The sequence below is a fragment of the Pecten maximus genome, chromosome 1 (genome assembly GCF_902652985.1).
Source record: "Pecten maximus chromosome 1, xPecMax1.1, whole genome shotgun sequence".
Lineage (NCBI taxonomy): Eukaryota > Metazoa > Mollusca > Bivalvia > Pectinida > Pectinidae > Pecten > Pecten maximus.
Window position 1 is genome coordinate 21,809,717 of NC_047015.1, and position 18,072 is coordinate 21,827,788.

General features: G+C 37.8%; 1 protein-coding gene across 1 annotated transcript in view; it reads left to right on the forward strand.

The window, feature by feature from the left end:
• Window positions 1-18,072, forward strand: part of LOC117327642 — a 136,652-nt gene that overhangs the window by 63,032 nt on the left and 55,548 nt on the right. The window contains exons 26-38 of the mRNA XM_033884710.1: window positions 425-672; window positions 1,680-1,823; window positions 2,076-2,171; window positions 2,420-2,623; window positions 3,954-4,167; window positions 4,523-4,625; window positions 4,880-4,982; window positions 8,152-8,313; window positions 9,778-9,939; window positions 10,311-10,472; window positions 12,626-12,784; window positions 14,323-14,493; window positions 15,542-15,712. Of these exons, the coding sequence (XP_033740601.1) occupies window positions 425-672; window positions 1,680-1,823; window positions 2,076-2,171; window positions 2,420-2,623; window positions 3,954-4,167; window positions 4,523-4,625; window positions 4,880-4,982; window positions 8,152-8,313; window positions 9,778-9,939; window positions 10,311-10,472; window positions 12,626-12,784; window positions 14,323-14,493; window positions 15,542-15,712 (2,099 nt within the window). The remainder of the gene's footprint in view (window positions 1-424; window positions 673-1,679; window positions 1,824-2,075; window positions 2,172-2,419; window positions 2,624-3,953; window positions 4,168-4,522; window positions 4,626-4,879; window positions 4,983-8,151; window positions 8,314-9,777; window positions 9,940-10,310; window positions 10,473-12,625; window positions 12,785-14,322; window positions 14,494-15,541; window positions 15,713-18,072) is intronic.

The following is an 18,072-nucleotide window of genomic DNA, read 5'->3' on the forward strand; positions in this document are numbered from 1 at the left end:
GAAAGCAATGACCAATAGTTATCCATACATATTGGCGTTACTGGTTTTCCATCCATGGAATTGGTTTTGGATAAATTCACAGTTTGATTACCATTCTGAGAATTCTGATTTAAACTGATTTATTTTCTGACAGGAACTGGTTTGCTGGTGCTTTATCTTCAGGCTGTTTTAACAGTTTTGTTGTGTTTTGTGGATACATTGAATAATTAGTAGTCCAATATTTCAACTGGCTTAATTCTTATTTGTCAGTGTAGTTTGTTTCATTGATTATTCATTTAATGTCATACAGTATGATAAAGCATGTGTGTTTACTTCAGAAGCAACTAATTTGCATGGATATGAATAATAATGATAGGGACAGTTTTGTAGTGAATAAAAAAAATACATAGCATGCCTAAAATTAGACTTGTGTTTTTCTGTGCAGGTTCCAAGTAATTTTGGGTAGATCTTTTCATGGAAGGTTAAGTCAAGTGATGATTTGGAATACAATTTTGACCCTAAAGGACCAACTACGTGCTTTTGAAACAGTGTCAAACATACCTTCTCTCAACAACATAATTCAAAAATGGATGAATTATGCACAGACTAAAGGCGTATCCTACACCTATGTAACTGTGGCACCTAACAGTGTCTGTGACAAAGGATTGGAAGGTGAATCCTGTGTAATGGTCGGTAAGTATATAGCCTTAACTAATACAAACTCATCTAAAACTTAATCTCTTGTAAGTATTCTATAAGTAGATCTAAGGTAAGCATTCTATAACTAGATCTCCAGTAAGTACTAAAACTATAGATCTCTGGTTATTACTATAACTATACTGATATCAGGTAAGTACTATAACTATATAGATCTCAGGTAAGTATTATAATCATATAGATCTCCAGTAAGTACTATAACTAGATCTCAGGTAAGTAGTATACCTAGATCTCAGGTAAGTACTATAACTAGATGTCAGGTAAGTATTATAATCATATAGATCTCCAGTAAGTACTATAACTAGATCTCAGGTAAGTAGTATAACTAGATGTCAGGTAAGTACTATAACTAGATCTCAGGTAAGGAGTACCTAGATCTCAGGTAAGTAGTATAACTAGATCTCAGGTAAGTAGTATAACTAGATCTCAGGTAAGTAGTATAACTAGATGTCAGGTAAGTAGTATAACTAGATCTCAGGTAAGTAGTATAACTAGATGTCAGGTAAGTACTATAACTAGATCTCAGGTAAGGAGTATAACTAGATCTCAGGTAAGTAGTATACCTAGATCTCAGGTAAGTAGTATAACTAGATCTCAGGTAAGTAGTATAACTAGATCTCGGGTAAGTAGTATAACTAGATCTCAGGTAAGTACTATAACTAGATCTCAGGTAAGTAGTATAACTAGATGTCAGGTAAGTATTATAACTAGATCTCAGATAAGTAGTATAACTAGATGTCAGGTAAGTAGTATAACTAGATCTCAGGTAAGTAGTATAACTAGATCTCAGGTAAGTACTATAACTATACAGATATCAGATCAATTTTCATACATTATTGTATTTGGAGTTTATAACATTTTACTATCATCAGCTAGAAAAGATTTTGATAGAAGAAATTACAACCATGGTGGAAACAGATATTACTGCTGTATTTATATCCTGTTCAGTTGTTTTTGTTAAGACTTACATTTGTATTTTACAGATAGAACGCCTCCAACAGTTGTCAAATGTCCGGATCCTGTGGAAGAACTCCCACTGCCCAATGAAAGAATAGTTAACATCCCAAATCTTAAGACTAGTTTTGAATTTGCAGATTATAAGAATACATATTCTTCTGTAGCAGACGGTAAGACTTGCATTGATCTGGGTCAGGAAGGGATATACATTTGATTATATCTACTGATCAATCCATTACTTTCTTTATCATTCAACATAAAGTTCTACAGTTTTCAGTCAATCATTTCTTATCAATTTGACAAATCTATGTATCATTAACACCTCAACAATTTTACTTTGTTATTCCTGGCAAATGGTTATTCTACTGGAAATGAAATCCTTTATTATTGAATAAGATCTGGATTGTTTGTCCTGAATACAGGTGAATCTTACCCACGTGGGCGATACATTATAGCAGCCTATGCCATTGATGAAAAAGGAAACTTTGCTGAGTGCCGCTTCCCAGTTTATATTAAATGTAAGTGTCACTTTAGTGGCCCTAAACACATCAGATGTGAATGTTCAGTTCTAAAGAATAAAAGTTCAGTCATATGTTGTCTATGTTGATAGAACAGATAATGATTAAGAGAAAATGTGAGAAAAGTGCAGAAATTATCAAACTTATATAGAACTTGTGAAAATAGAAAAATGGTCAAATGAGATCCCACTACGATCTCTTGCTTTTGAAGTCAAATTGCTCTATTGTATTATTTTGTTGATATTCAGATGCTGATTGTCCTCAGCCTACAGTACAAGGCGGTACCTTAGGAACGTGTACTGTTGATTCGGAAGCTAAAACTTGTTCTGTCAGTTGCCCAGCTGGCAGTACTACATCTGGATCTATACCCAAACGTTTCCACTGTACCAACTTAGGTGTTTACAACCCAGCTAAACCATACCTACCCTACATTATACCGCCATGTGCAACAGGTTTGTACATCATCATTACATAGGGAGAACTAAATGTGGACTGGGAGCAGGTGATGTTAGTGCAATATAGAATTTGGACATAATTATTATGTATTATGTGACTGAAAGTATGACTTATATAATAAATGAAACATTGCCTCCGAAACATTTCACATTTTTGACAATTCCATTCTTTGATCCAATCTATTATCGAAGTGATGGTACCCACAATTCCACTTTTTGACTCTGACCAATTCTGCTATCATAGTGTTGGTACCCAACCTTCCATCAGAGTGATAGTATCCAGAATTCAAATGATTGACTCTGACCAAATCTACCATCAGTGATAGTACCCACGATTTCACTGCTTTACTTTAAATCTATCATCAGACTGTTCCATTCAATGATTAGTCAGGGTTTAAGATCAAAGATTGTACTTTATGATAGGCCGTTCATATCAAAACGAGATAAATTAAACGCATCAGCATTTAATGTGTTAAACATAACATTAAATGCATTAAACAATAACATTTAACGTGTTAAAACTAGTTTTAACGCTGCGTTACTATTTAACTTGTAAAATCTTAATGCATTAAATTTTTACATTTAACATGTTAAATGCAGTTATAATTTGACGTGTTAAATACAGTTTTATCATGTTCACAATTATATTAACGTGTTAAACTTTATCAGATTAACCAATCAGTCGCACCCTTCCATATCGGCATTGGGGTGAAAGTTCTCCATGGAAGCTGGAAACAATGGAAGCTTCAAGGAGAGAAGTTTAATACACGATATAAATTATTTTCAAAAATTTTGAGCCACATAAAAATCAGAGGTGCCTATGATGCATACAAAATGATGTGACAATATGAAACTGAAAATCAAACATTGACTTTGTGAAGAAAATAAAGGCGTCTGTTAAAGTATGGCACCTATAGCCACTGATAACATGATGCAAATCTTATTTGATTGCAAGACAGTATATAATACTATGTGGAATTAGACAGGCTTCATTGTTCAGGCAGCCCTATGGTAACAGCTTAATTACAGTAATCTATGGGTAACTGGGTACAGGTCTGGTTAAAAAGATCAAGTATCTGGAGTGAATATGTTGTACTTGTGACAGCACTATTACTGCTATATGGGAGCAATTGTTCTGACCCGCGGTAGTGTTATATATAAAACTATATGGCATTCGAGGGGCGTTTATTGTTCCGATTCGTAGTACTATAGTATATAACACTATGGCATTCCACAGGTATTTATTGTTTCAACTTCCAATACTGTTGTTTTCATGCTGATAAAATTTTAGTTACATATATAATACATTTTTGTTGTTGTATTGTAGTTAATAACTTGGATAAAAGACAAGTTGCTGTGGAGCTGATCTACGACGTAGTCATCTCTTGCAGTTTAGTAGATCAGAATGCATTTGATGAAGCACTGATTAAGAGTATTAAGGACAGTGGCATTTGTATAGACTGTACAATATCAACAAATCTCAGATGTATGACTCCATCTGGAAAAGTACTGCTCGTCGGCTTCACCTTGTCAGGATTGGAGTGAGTCACGAATGTTCATAATTAAGTTACTTGGCCTATACAAAAGCAGAGAATTCCTATAAAGATTCTAAATATATCTTTGTGTCTCCCACTCGACCCTTATGTGCATCACATGATATACATATATAGCGCCAGTAGTTATAAGATTTTGTTCAGTTTACCTCACAGGTTTGGTGAGTTACAAATATTAAAAACAAATATTGCCAATAACATTTTTTCAGTATTCATTATTTGCAATGTATTGTCATAACAACAACAAAATATTATAAAAAGGAATGCATAGTTTCAAAGTGAACATTGAATTCTTGTATAAATGAAAATAATAAAATTATCAGTAACACTTGTCATGTTTTAGCAATGTCCTAGCTGTGGCTTTTGATGGACCACCCGCAGAAAGCTATAAACCATTTGAAGCTGTGACTTATGTAGTTTTTAATACAGATATGTTGGACTTTAAGGTAATTTAAAAACCATGACTATTCTATTAGATAGGAAAAAGTGAATAAATAGTTAACAAGCATCCTAACCTTTGCTTATGTTAACTGTCTCATATGTCACAATGTTAACTTGTAATATTATATACCCTGCTGATTCTCTACTAAATCCATTAAATAAATGTTCTTATATACACTTAAATACAATTTTTTTTCATGTTACATTTGTACTTTCCAGTAAAACAAAATTAAACATGTTGTTATCTATTTGCTTGTAGAATGAGGTCGGTGGAGCTGTTCTCCGGCTAAGTGATGGATCTGTTACTATCGAAGAGTCAGTCTCATGTCCTGATGGTTATCAGGTCATTGGTACTCAGTGTGGTAAGAACTTGTCAGACAGGATATCGGGTAGTAAGTGTAGTAGGTAGAGCCGACAGGATATCGGGTTGTAGTTATTGTCATAGGTACAGATAACAGGATATCAGGTTAATGTGGTATGTACAGGTGACAGGATATCTGGTTAATGTGGTATGTACAGGTGACAGGAAATCAGGTTAATGTGGTATGTACAGGTGACGGGATATCTGGCAGTAAGTGCAGTAGGTAGATGTGACAGGACATCAGGTAGCACTTATTGTCATAGGTACAGATAACAGGATATCAGATAGTTAGTGTGGTAGATATAGGTGACAGGATATCAGGTTAATGTGGTAAGTACAGATCACAGGATATCAGGTTTTTTTGTTGGTTTTTTACGGTACAAACATTTTATATCCGGTTAATGTGGTAGGCACAGGTGATAGGATGTCATGTGGTAGTTAGTGTAGGAGATACAAGAGATGGGATATCAGTTGTGGTAGTTAGTTTGGTAGATACAGGTGACGAGATAATAGTTGTGGTAGTTAGTGTGGTAGGTACAGGTGACAGGATATCAGTTGTGGTAGTTAGTGTGGTAGGTAATGGAGATGGGATATCAGTTGTGGTAGTTAGTGTGGTAGGTACAGGACAGGATATCAGTTGTGGTAGTTAGTGTGGTAGGTACAACAGATAGGATGTCATTTGGTAGTTAGTGTGGTAGATACAGGAGATGGGATGTCAGGTGTGGTAGTTAGTGTGGTAGGTACAAGAGATAGGATTTATTTTGGTAGTTAGTGTGGTAGATACAGGAGATGGGATGTCAGGTGTGGTAGTTCGTGTGGTAGGTATTATGAAGGGATATCAGTTGTGGTGTTAGTGTGTAGATACAGGAGATGGGAATGTCAGGTGTGGTGAGTTAGGTGGTAGATACAGGTGCAGGATATCAGTTGTGGTAGTTAGTGTGGTAGATACAGGAGATGGGATATCAGTTGTGGTAGTTAGTGTGGTAGGTACAGGAGATAGGATATCAGGTGTGGTAGATACAGGTGCAGGATATCAGTTGTGGTAGTTAGTGTGGTAGATACAGGAGATGGGATATCAGTTTTGGTAGTGAGTGTGGTAGATACAGGTGCAGGAAATCAGTTGTGGTAGTTAGTGTGGTAGGTACAAGAGATAGGATGTCATTTGGTAGTTAGTGTGATAGGTACAAGAGATGGGATGTCAGGTGTGGTAGTTAGTGTGGTAGGTATAGGAGATGGGATGTCAGGTGTGGTAGTTAGTGTGGTAGGTACAAGAGATGGGATGTCAGGTGTGGTAGTTAGTGTGGTAGGTACAAGAGATGGGATGTCAGGTGTGGTAGTTAGTGTGGTAGGTACAGGAGATGGGATTTCAGGTGTGGTAGTTAGTGTTGTAGGTACAAGAGATGGGATGTCAGGTGTGGTAGTTAGTGTGGTAGGTATAGGTGAAGGGATATCAGTTCTGGTAGTTAGTGTGGTAGATACAGGAGATGGGATGTCAGGTGTGGTAGTTAGTGTGGTAGGTATAGGTGAAGGGATATCAGTTGTGGTAGCTAGTGTGGTAGGTACAAGGGATGGGATATCAGTTGTGGTAGTTAGTGTGGTAGGTATAGGTGAAGGGATATCAGTTGTGGTAGCTAGTGTGGTAGGTACAAGGGATGGGATATCAGTTGTGGTAGCTAGTGTGTTAGGTAATGGAGATGGGATATCAGTTGTGGTAGTTAGTGTGGTAGGTACTGGAGATGGGATGTCAGGTGTGGTAGGTACAAGAGATGGGATATCAGGTGTGGTAGTTGGTGTGGTAGATACAGGAGATGGGATGTCAGGTGTGGTAGTTAGTGTGGTAGGTACAGGAGATGGGATGTCAGGTGTGGTAGGTACAAGAGATGGGATGTCAGGTGTGGTAGTTAGTGTGGTAGGTACAAGAGATGGGATGTCAGGTGTGGTAGTTAGTGTGGTAGGTACAGGAGATGGGATTTCAGGTGTGGTAGTTAGTGTGGTAGGTACAAGAGATGGGATGTCAGGTGTGGTAGTTAGTGTGGTAGGTATAGGTGAAGGGATATCAGGTGTGGTAGTTAATGTGGTAGGTACAAGAGATGGGATGTCAGGTGTGGTAGTTAGTGTGGTAGATACAGGTGCAGGATATCAGTTGTGGTAGTTAGTGTGGTAGATACAGGAGATGGGATATCAGTTGTGGTAGTGAGTGTGGTAGATACAGGTGCAGGATATCAGTTGTGGTAGTTAGTGTGGTAGGTACAAGAGATAGGATGTCATTTGGTAGTTAGTGTGGTAGGTACAAGAGATGGGATGTCAGGTGTGGTAGTTAGTGTGGTAGGTATAGGTGAAGGGATATCAGTTCTGGTAGTTAGTGTGGTAGATACAGGAGATGGGATGTCAGGTGTGGTAGTTAGTGTGGTAGGTATAGGTGAAGGGATATCAGTTGTGGTAGTTAGTGTGGTAGATACAGGAGATGGGATGTCAGGTGTGGTAGTTAGTGTGGTAGGTACAACAAATGGGATGTAAGGTGTGTTAGTTAGTGTGGTAGGTACTGGAGATGGGATACCAGTTGTGGTAGTTAGTGTGGTAGATACAGGAGATGGGATGTCAGGTGTGGTAGTTAGTGTGGTAGATACAGGAGATGGGATGTCAGATGTGGTAGTTAGTGTGGTAGATACAGGAGATGGGATGTCAGGTGTGGTAGTTAGTGTGGTAGATACAGGAGATGGGATATCAGTTGTGGTAGTTAGTGTGGTAGGTACTGGAGATGGGATGTCAGGTGTGGTAGGTACAAGAGATGGGATATCAGGTGTGGTAGTTGGTGTGGTAGATACAGGAGATGGGATGTCAGGTGTGGTAGTTAGTGTGGTAGGTACAGGAGATGGGATGTCAGGTGTGGTAGTTAGTGTGGTAGGTACAACAGATGGGATATCAGGTGTGGTAGGTATAAGTAAAGGGATATAAAGTGTGATAGTTTGTGTGGTATACATGAGATGGGAATTTTATTGCTATGGTTTAATCTATATTTATCAAGAATGTAGAGACTAGTAAATGTGGCTGTTTCCAATGGTTCATTCCAATCATTAAGAATACAGTGACTAGTATGGCTGTTCATTCCAATCATTAACATACTGTGCTTTGATACTAAACACTCATTCAGTTTTGTTTCTTTGTTTTAGTTCAATGCTCCGTCGGCCAGTACTTTGATAGTGGTACAAGGACATGTATGCCATGTGCGTCGAACACCTACCAGGACCAAATGGGAATGTCCACATGTAAACCGTGTAATGGCAATAACATCACACTGATCCAGGGAGCGTTTGATTCATCCTTTTGTGTCGGTATGCAATGTGATTAGATAATGCTGCATAAATTGGCTAAAACATCATACGTTTTCATTTGCTTTGTGAGGTACATGATAGTGACAGTATGGGCATAGTAATTTGTTATGTGGCTGTATTCCCTTTCATCAAGATATAAACACACTTACACAGAAAAAGTTGTATTGCAATTACAAATGAATAATATAGATGAGAAGAAATAGCATTAAAAGTACAATGTTAAGGTGTATATCCCTTCAGCCAATAACAGCAAAAATGTAGATCCATCTGTCAGGTGTATGATGAATATTTTTTAATGATATTTTAAAGCAATGCAGATGAATGAGAAATTTTATGACAACAGGTCAAAGTCACCAGGACAGAAATCAAAGTGAAATCTCCATATTTTGTTGATTAAGTATATTGTAATTACATTAAAGCAAACTTAATAGGAATGAAATGAGGAATTAATTTATCAAAAAGTCAAGATCAGGGGATAAAGTCAGGGTAAGGGGATAAAGTCAAGGTCGGGGGATAAAGTCATTATCAGGGAATAAAGTCAGGGTTGGAAATAAAATCAAGGTCAGGCGATAAAGTCAAGGTCAGGGGATAAAGTCAAGGTCCAGGAATAAAATCAAGGTTAGGGGATAAAGTCAGTCAGGGGATAAAGTCAGTGTCAGGAGATAAAGTCAAGGTCAGGGGATAAAGTCATTGTCAGGGGATAAAGTCAAGGTCAGGGGATAAAGTCAAGGTCAGGGGATAAAGTCATTGTCAGGGAATAAAGTCAAGGTCAGGGGATAAAGTCAAGGTCAGGGGATAAAGTCATTGTCAGGGGATAAAGTCAAGGTCAGGGGATAAAGTCATTGTCAGGGAATAAAGTCAGGGTTGGAAATAAAATCAAGGTCAGGGGATAAAAGTCAAGGTCAGGCGATAAAGTCAAGGTAAGGGGATAAAGTCAAGGTTGGGAATAAAATCAAGGACAGGGGATAAAGTCAGGGTCAGGGGATAAAGTCAAGGTCAGGGGAATAAAGTCAAGGACAGGGGATGGATAAAGTCAGTGTCAGGAGATAAAGTCAAGGTCAGGGGATAAAGTCAAGGTTGAGAATAAAATCAAGGACAGGATAAAGTAATGTCATTAGGTGAAATGTTCAGTTCAAATATGGAGTATTTTACTTGCAAATATTTTTTGATGACATAAAGGATCAGAATGATCATATTGGAATGGATAAGTGACCTTTCTGGTTAGAGGTCAAGGTCAGTTATCTCTTATGTGAAATATAATTGTCTGTATGTAATGAACCAATTACTTAGCCAAGTAACTAATTGAAACAACTTTCTATTTTTACACTTTTTCAAATTTTGATATGAAGAATGCAATTTAATACCCATAAAATGTGCTTTGTATTCAGACATTTGTTATGAGGAGTACTTTTAGAAGTATGAAGAATATTCTCGACTAATTCCACTTTTGTTTTTCTTATTTAGACAATTGCACTGCTGGTAACTTTTACAATGAGACAACAAGCAACTGTGAACCATGCGCAAAGGACTTCTACCAAGAACACTATGGCAGGAACTACTGTAATTTTTGTCCAATTGACAAACTTACCACTGGTATTGGATCAGATTCACTGGATGACTGTAATGGTGAGTTGCTAATTTACTCTTTTGATGTTGAATGACAATGCTGACCACCTTAAAATGTACAGTTATATTGTAGTCAAGGTCCGGGGAAGAAATACTATAATGCATTGTACAGTCAAACCTGTTATAAAGGACACCTCTATATAAAGGACACTTGCCTATAGAGGACAGACTCATCAGACCCACTCCTTCCCATTTACTATATAGTTAACCTCTGTATAAAGGACACCTGTCTATAAAGGATACTTTTTATCTGTCCCTTGGGTGTCCATTATAGACAGGTTTGACTGTACTTATTATGACCGTGACACTTACAGAGTGGCTAATGACAGAAAGAATAAAGCTAAAAAAAACTACTGATGTTTTTTTTACAGATGACTGTCCAGTAGGATATGAGAGAATTCAGAGCAATCAGCAATGTGTCGCCTGTCCTAAAGGAACGTACCGTATTCAATTGGCTGTAAAGTGTGTACCTTGTGATGACGGATTTACCACTGAGGGTGTGGCCACTCCTGATGCATCTGGATGTTCTGTCAGTATGTATAGTCTTGGGACTCTTTATAGATAAATAGAAATATAGGTACATAAAGAAAGATCTATAGGGATCATTCACATGTACAGCAAATTTCAGGATAATATCATGCATAAATTCTTGTAGCAAGTAAACCACAAAAAAGTAACAATCCATTAAAGACAGACTTTAAATCAGAACAGTTTTACTGCATTATAACATCAAAATGCTCATACACGTACTTAAAAACGAAAACAGTTTAGTTTACCTTTCTTATTGAACATATATCTTACAATTGATTGTGCATGTTTGTTTATCTTCTTATGGCTAGTAATTAGTGTTTGTATTAGTTACCTTTATGGACCTAGAATGTAATGGAATAGATATTAAATTTTTAACTACAATGTTGACATGTGAATCAAATTCATGTTACATCCGTGGCCTCCTGTTATATACATGTATGATTGATACCTGATCATCCGTGGCCTCCTGTTATATACCTGTTTGGTTGATACCTGATCATCCGTGGCCTCCTGTTATATACATGTATGGTTGATACCTGATCATCCGTGACCTCCTGTTATATACCTGTATGGCTGATACCTGATCATCCGTGGCCTCCTGTTATATACATGTATGGCTGATACCTGATCATCCGTGGCCTCCTGTTATATACCTGTATGGTTGATACCTGATCATCCGTGGCCTCCTGTTATATACATGTATGGCTGATACCTGAATATAAATATAACAGGAGGCCACTGTTATATACATGTATGGCTGATACCTGACTTCCCTGCAGGTAGGGCGTAAGAATTGTACCTGCTGCCCCCATTGCATGATCGTAAGAGGCGACTGAATTTGGGATCTTATCTTTTCTCTTCTTTCTGAACAACTTTCTTCTTCCTAATGTCTCCCTTGGCAATGTCTCACTTTTGGCCTTCAGTTGAGCGTTCGCCGCTGTGAGGAAGGCTTTGGGTTCTGTCCCCTGGCCGAGACATACCAGAGTCTTTAAAAATGGTAGTTTCTACTCCTGCTTAGCGCTCAGCATATTAGGAGTGGGACGACTGGTTCGCCCGTTGTCAGTATAATGTGACCGGGTGGGGTGTGCTGCTGGGTGTCTTCGGCAGTATGCTTTAGTGAGGTAGCACTATAAATCGGCAAAAGTTCCGGCCTATCACAAGGAGACTTAACACGAACATACCGCAGCCTCCCAAAACACACATACGCACTCACCACACGCATACATGTCGCACGCACGGGAGGCCGTCCTTAAATGACCTTAGCTGTTAATAGGACGTTAAACAAAATAAACCAAACCAAACTGATACCTGATCATCCGTGGCCTCCTGTTATATACCTGTATGGTTGATACCTGATCATCCGTGGCCTCCTGTTATATACCTGTATGGTTGATACCTGATCATCCGTGGCCTCCTGTTATATACCTGTATGGTTGATACCTGATCATCCGTGGCCTCCTGTTATGTATCTATATGGTTGATACCTGATCATCCGTGACCTCCTGTTATATACCTGTATGGTTGATACCTGATCATCCGTGGCCTCCTGTTATATACCTGTATAGTTGATACCTGATCATCTGTGGCCTCCTGTTGTATACCTGTATGGTTGATACCTGATCATCCGTGGCCTCCTGTTATATACCTGTATGGTTGATACCTGGTCATCCGTGGCCTCCTGTTATATTCTGTACCTGTATGGTTGATACCTGATCATCCGTGGCCTCCTGTTATATACCTGTATGGTTGATACCTGATCATACATGGCCTCCTGTTCTATACCTGTATGGTTGATACCTGATCATCCGTGGCCTCCTGTTATATACCTGTATGGCTGATACCTGATCATCTGTGGCCTCCTGTTATATACCTGTATGGTTGATACCTGATCATCCGTGGCCTCCTGTTATATACATGTATGGTTGATACCTGATCATCCGTGGCCTCCTGTTATATACCTGTATGGTTGATACCTGATCATCTGTGGCCTCCTGTTATATACCTGTATGGTTGATACCTGATCATCCCTGGCCTCCTGTTATATACCTGTATGGTTGATACCTGATCATCCGTGGCCTCCTGTTATATACCTGTATAGTTGATACCTGATCATCTGTGGCCTCCTGTTATATACATGCATTGTTGCTATTTGTAGGGATTTGTTACAATGGAACTTTCCGAAATGCGTCAAATTTTTGTGAGGACTGTCCTTATGGTTATTACCAGGACGAGGATTTCAAGGAGAATTGTAAAAAATGTTCAGATTCAGAGTCCACAATGTCCATGGGATCCAATAATTCTGCACAGTGTATTTGTAAGTATTTTTTCTTTTTTTCAAATATTAAATTGATATGCGAGTCCAAAATGGTAATCTAAATGAATTCTTGATAAGTATATCTAATGTATGTTTCTTGATAACATGTAATTCTAGTAAAATAAGTATATTTTACCTATTTCTAGATGTGAATATTTCCAAAGAAAAAATGTATTGAGTACATGAATTGTGTTTTGTTTGAGATCATACTACATACATCTAGACTTATTGTATGGGGGCAGGTTGCACAATTTTTTTTTTCGAGATTGAAAGTCCAAGATGGCAGCCAGAGCCAATTTCCATTTTTGGATTTCGGTCTACAATTTCGGCACATAAGGGTTTTTAGGGATGCTGAATAACATGGTAACATTTTCAGAAAGTTTGGTTGTCACAGTAATGAAATGGAGACCTGTGATTGGTCGAAATTAAGAAATTGTCAGATTAAAGTGAAAAGTGGTATAGATAGGTTATGAGGGATACCGAACACATTGGTGGGGTGTTTGGGGGACATTTGTAATGGTCCCCATTACAATCAGTAACTTGTTGTGAATTACTTTATAACAGGGAAATTGTGGTATAAGCATCACACATGTAAACACTATACTCCAAACATCAGTATTCATTTTAGATTTCTGAAAAAGGGGGCCATTGGGTCCGAAAGACCAAGGCGAGCTTATGCCATACTTTGGGTCTGTCATCCGTCTGTCCGTCCATCAACAATTGACTTCTTCTTTATAACCGCTGATCGGAATTGAACAAAATTTGACTCATTATGGGGTGGGGATTAAAAATTGTAGAAATTATGGGGCTGACCTCCTAGAGGCCTGAGGGGCGATGCTAAAAGTGGTCAATTTGGCTTAATTGTTGTAAACAACTTCTTTTCTTGAACTAAGCAATGGATATACACTCATATTTGTCTGGTACAACGTAGCATCGTTATGAGATGGGGATTCAAAATTGTACAAATGATGGTGCTGAACCCTTAGGGGCCTGAGGGGTGGGGCAAAAGGGAGCAATTTGACTACATTGCTATGAAGGACTTCTTGTATTTTTGATACTATTGAGATACCGTACCCACCCCCTATACCACATATATTAAACACAGTTTTGTTGAGTCTTGATTTCGTTTCTTGGTTATATCTTTGAAGCAGTTGAGATTCTCACCCCATCATCATACATAGAGCATTGTTAGACATCAACAAATAAAGCTATCAATAAATGAATCATGAACATTATTTTGAAATTTGCTCAATTTAACCAGGTGAGCGATGCAGACCCTCTTGTTCAAAATTGCCTTAGGTCTTTTCACGTCAATCTTGAAAAAGTTGATCTTTATTTTGGGAATTTTCAGTGGCAAATTGAGAATTTTCACAAGATTTTCTTTAGGGGAATGGGTCCTTCTAACGGAACCAGATTCTACTGTAGGCAAGTCCCTGACACATGATTGGGATCGTGACATTAGAATAATATTCCACGTTTTGTTGAGAGCCTGGAAGACTGTTTGGGTTAGTTACTCATCCAAGGTCTTTGTTTTTCAGTCGTTTGTGGAGCAGGAGAAGAAGTCACTGGAGAAAGGCTTTGTACACCTTGCAATAGAAGTTACTACCATACTGGGGAACACCCAGATATTTTTAATTCCTGTCAGCAATGCCCTACCAATAAAACTACGGAGCTAACTGGCTCAACACTTATCAACAACTGTTCCATTGGTAAGGTCATTATGCAATAAAACACACTTCTAACATATTCATGGCTGTAAACTAGTATTTTTCTTTCTCTATCAAACTATATGTACAGTGTTTACACTTTTATACATATAAATATTTGTGCCGGAATATGTACAGACTTGTATGCTATTGGGTGTTTGTGTTTACAAATGAAAATGCCTCGATTTCAAAACAGTCACTTGATGATTTAAAAATAATTTCCGTGCTAAATTTAGAGGGGGATTCCCAACTAAATCGAGTGGTCAATCTGGACATAGGGATCGACTCTGAATATTGGGATAGCACAGAAACATAACTGGAAAGTAACAAAACACGTACATTCAATGAAAATAACAACGTTTTTACCGTGATGTCCCTTTAAATGAAAAATAAATAGTCCGCCAAATATTACTTGGAGCAATTATGGTCGATGATATTATTTAGATATTTTCTGCACTTGTAAATTATATTAATGCAAAGTAATAGATGGCGAGCAATTTTACAATTTTACTGGAAGCAATTGGCCAAGAGTTAAACATGGCAGCCAAATAAACTGCTAAAAACACATCAACTTAATTAAGTGATGTAGTTTGCTAGTCCCCATAAATTGAAGAATTGTGGTATGTAGTTAAGTGAGTCGAGAATTCAATCAAAGAACACATTAGGTATACCTATTTCATCCAACACTCCTTTTAAAATCCCTCAGTTGCCTGTTATCCAGATCCTTACTACATCTTGGTCCTAGAGATTTATTATAAGCATGTTTTACTGTAAACTGCCAATATAAAATATTAACAAGTTAATACTAGATAGTCATTTACTTTATACGGTTCATAGATCTTAGGTGATATCTACTTATGATAAGATTGATTTATTTATCAAACTGCAAACAAATTCCTTTAAACATTTGAGTATCTATTTTTGTTTCTATTCATTGTATTTCCTGTGTTACAATAAATCAAATACCCATTGGGTCTCTTGTCTTCAAGTCTTGGCCTAATACGCTGGTGTGTTGCAGTTTACCATGCTCATGTTTATTTTATATTGACAGTTATCTGTGACAAAGGTCAGGAGCTAAATAGCAGTGGTGATGTTTGTGTTGACTGTCCCTACAACACATTCCAGGATAAATATATGCCAACTTCATATCAGAAATGTACGAGCTGTGGCACAAGCAGAGCCACAGAGAACATGAAGTCGACCAGCTATGATGACTGCCGCTGTAAGTATAACACTTTATTCATTTACACACTGAAACTGGAAGCAGTAATCTTGCAGTAAGTCATGGGTGAACTATTAGCAATTTTTCCACCATTGATATCTTGGGATGGGTTTTGTATTATTAGCCCCCTACCGATGAAGCTGCAGGTTTCTCCCCATCCATCTATCCATCCATCTGTCTGCCTGTCCTTCTGTCTACTCAGTTTTCTACATTTGTCACAACTATGCTTCAAGGTATATTCGGTGAATGTTAGTATCTAACATCAGTATGAGTAGCTACAGGGTTTTTGGGTCAAGGTCAAGGTCACTTACCATTTTCAGCAAGGGCAGATAGGGGACATGTATTTCTTTAGCAATACCAAGCATGCCTGTTTAATGTCCTGTTCAGATCTGTTGCTCAGAAAGTATAAAACCGTGCAACTTTACCAAATATGGTATAAAGTTAGATCACGTAGTGGACGTTTCAACACGGCCTTTATTTACAGAATATCATACAGAATTTATAGTCCACCAGCAATTCTCAATTCTGGAAATTAGGTATCCTGGGAATCTGGACTTTAAAGTTTAAAACCTGACTCTCAAGGTCAAAGTACATATTTTTATAATCATCACTTATCTGCCAATAACATTTAAACTGGTTAAGACATTGTAATATCACCCTGCTGATAAAGTGCACTATATAGCTATAATGATCTTGACCTAGGTCAAAGGTCAATTGAGTACAAAAATAAATCAATGCCTAGTAAGGGAGAAGGGGAAACATGTGTTTTTGTTTACAAAAACATTATTGAGTCGAACTTGATTAGGATAGGTATTTCTCCCATATCTCGCCATGTTGGATAGAGTTTGCCCATGTAAGATAAATCTATCTTACATAGCATTTCACGCGCGCGGATTAATCTGCATTCAAGGGGGACAATTCTCACAACGTCGTCTGCTTGTGTTCACATCCGACAGTCCTTATCGTCGGTATCGGTTTTGAAACGTTGGACTTAACTATAAAAATACATACATTCTTAGATAAATATATATCATATCAGCAGTAAATCAATAGGGCTACACGGTTAAACGATTAGACATTTCATCTGAGCGAACATATAACTCCGTTACTGTAACAAACAGTTAGACTACGCCTACAGGCCTGTTGTAACAGTTACAGTACAATACAGACTTGCCTACCCGACAGATTTGTCATTTGTCATTAAAAACATGTAAACACACACAATCACCTGGCAATGACAGGAAGTAAAATAAAAGCCATACATAAAAAATATAAAAAAGAAAATGTCAAACGTCACAACCTATGAAATGGTTCCGTTTGCGTCAGCAGGGGGCCCTGGAATTTGTTTACTCTACGGTACTGTCAGTAGCTGTTAGGCCTACTCAGTAACCTGTGTATTTGGAAGTTGGGAATTGGCTCTTAAATGAACGAACATTCGGTAAAAATGACACCCCTCGATGTTCATATAAAAAATATTTATTTCAATTGTAACTCAGAGTCTATATTTGTGTAGAGTAACCATGAAAACTAACTGCCATCCTACCCTTTCAATATGATCATCGTTAGCCTATCGACTGACCTACCTTCGTCATTCCATCAAGACAACCGGTTAAACACATATAATCCTATGTCACAGAAAAGATCGAATACTCGTATAGAGTCACTGTTCGCTGGTTCACACACGAAGTTGCCAAAATCACAGTGAATTTAAAATTACCAGCCACGAAACATCGCCGCGTCATGGCGATCGAGATCGACATCACTCTCATTGAACTATGAATGGAATTCCAATGACAGTCGTGACGTCATGCAGTGACGTAGTATTTTATAAAAAAAAAATTGACTTGACATTTAAAAGTACAGTGTGTTCTGTGAAATGATTAAATATGTCGAGGTGAAAATCAAATTATATGTGAAGTTGGGAAACTCATTTCAGCGTTGGCTTTCAGTATTGTTGATAGAACTTCTTTTTCTCGGATGTTGACAATTTGATCACGGCCACGTAAAAGTCGGTCAAGTTACGGTAATTTTTATCGGCGAATTGTTCATTCGTTCATAACTTAACCACAAAATGAATGAAATTTGTGTGCAAACATTGTTTGCTAAAAATAGGGTATGATCTTTCAGAATATCATAAGTATATTTAGTAAAAACGTCAAATAAAGAAATTAAAAAATTGAAGAAAATGGATGGCTGAGGGACACTTTCGCCAGAAATTCGGTAATGATATGAGAGAAAAAGACTCTTTCATTATGTGTGTATGTAGGATAGGGATATTCCACCCTCGGGATCACAAAATGTGGTAAAACCCTCGGCAAGCCTCGGGTTTCACCACATTTTGTGACCCCTCGGGTGGAATG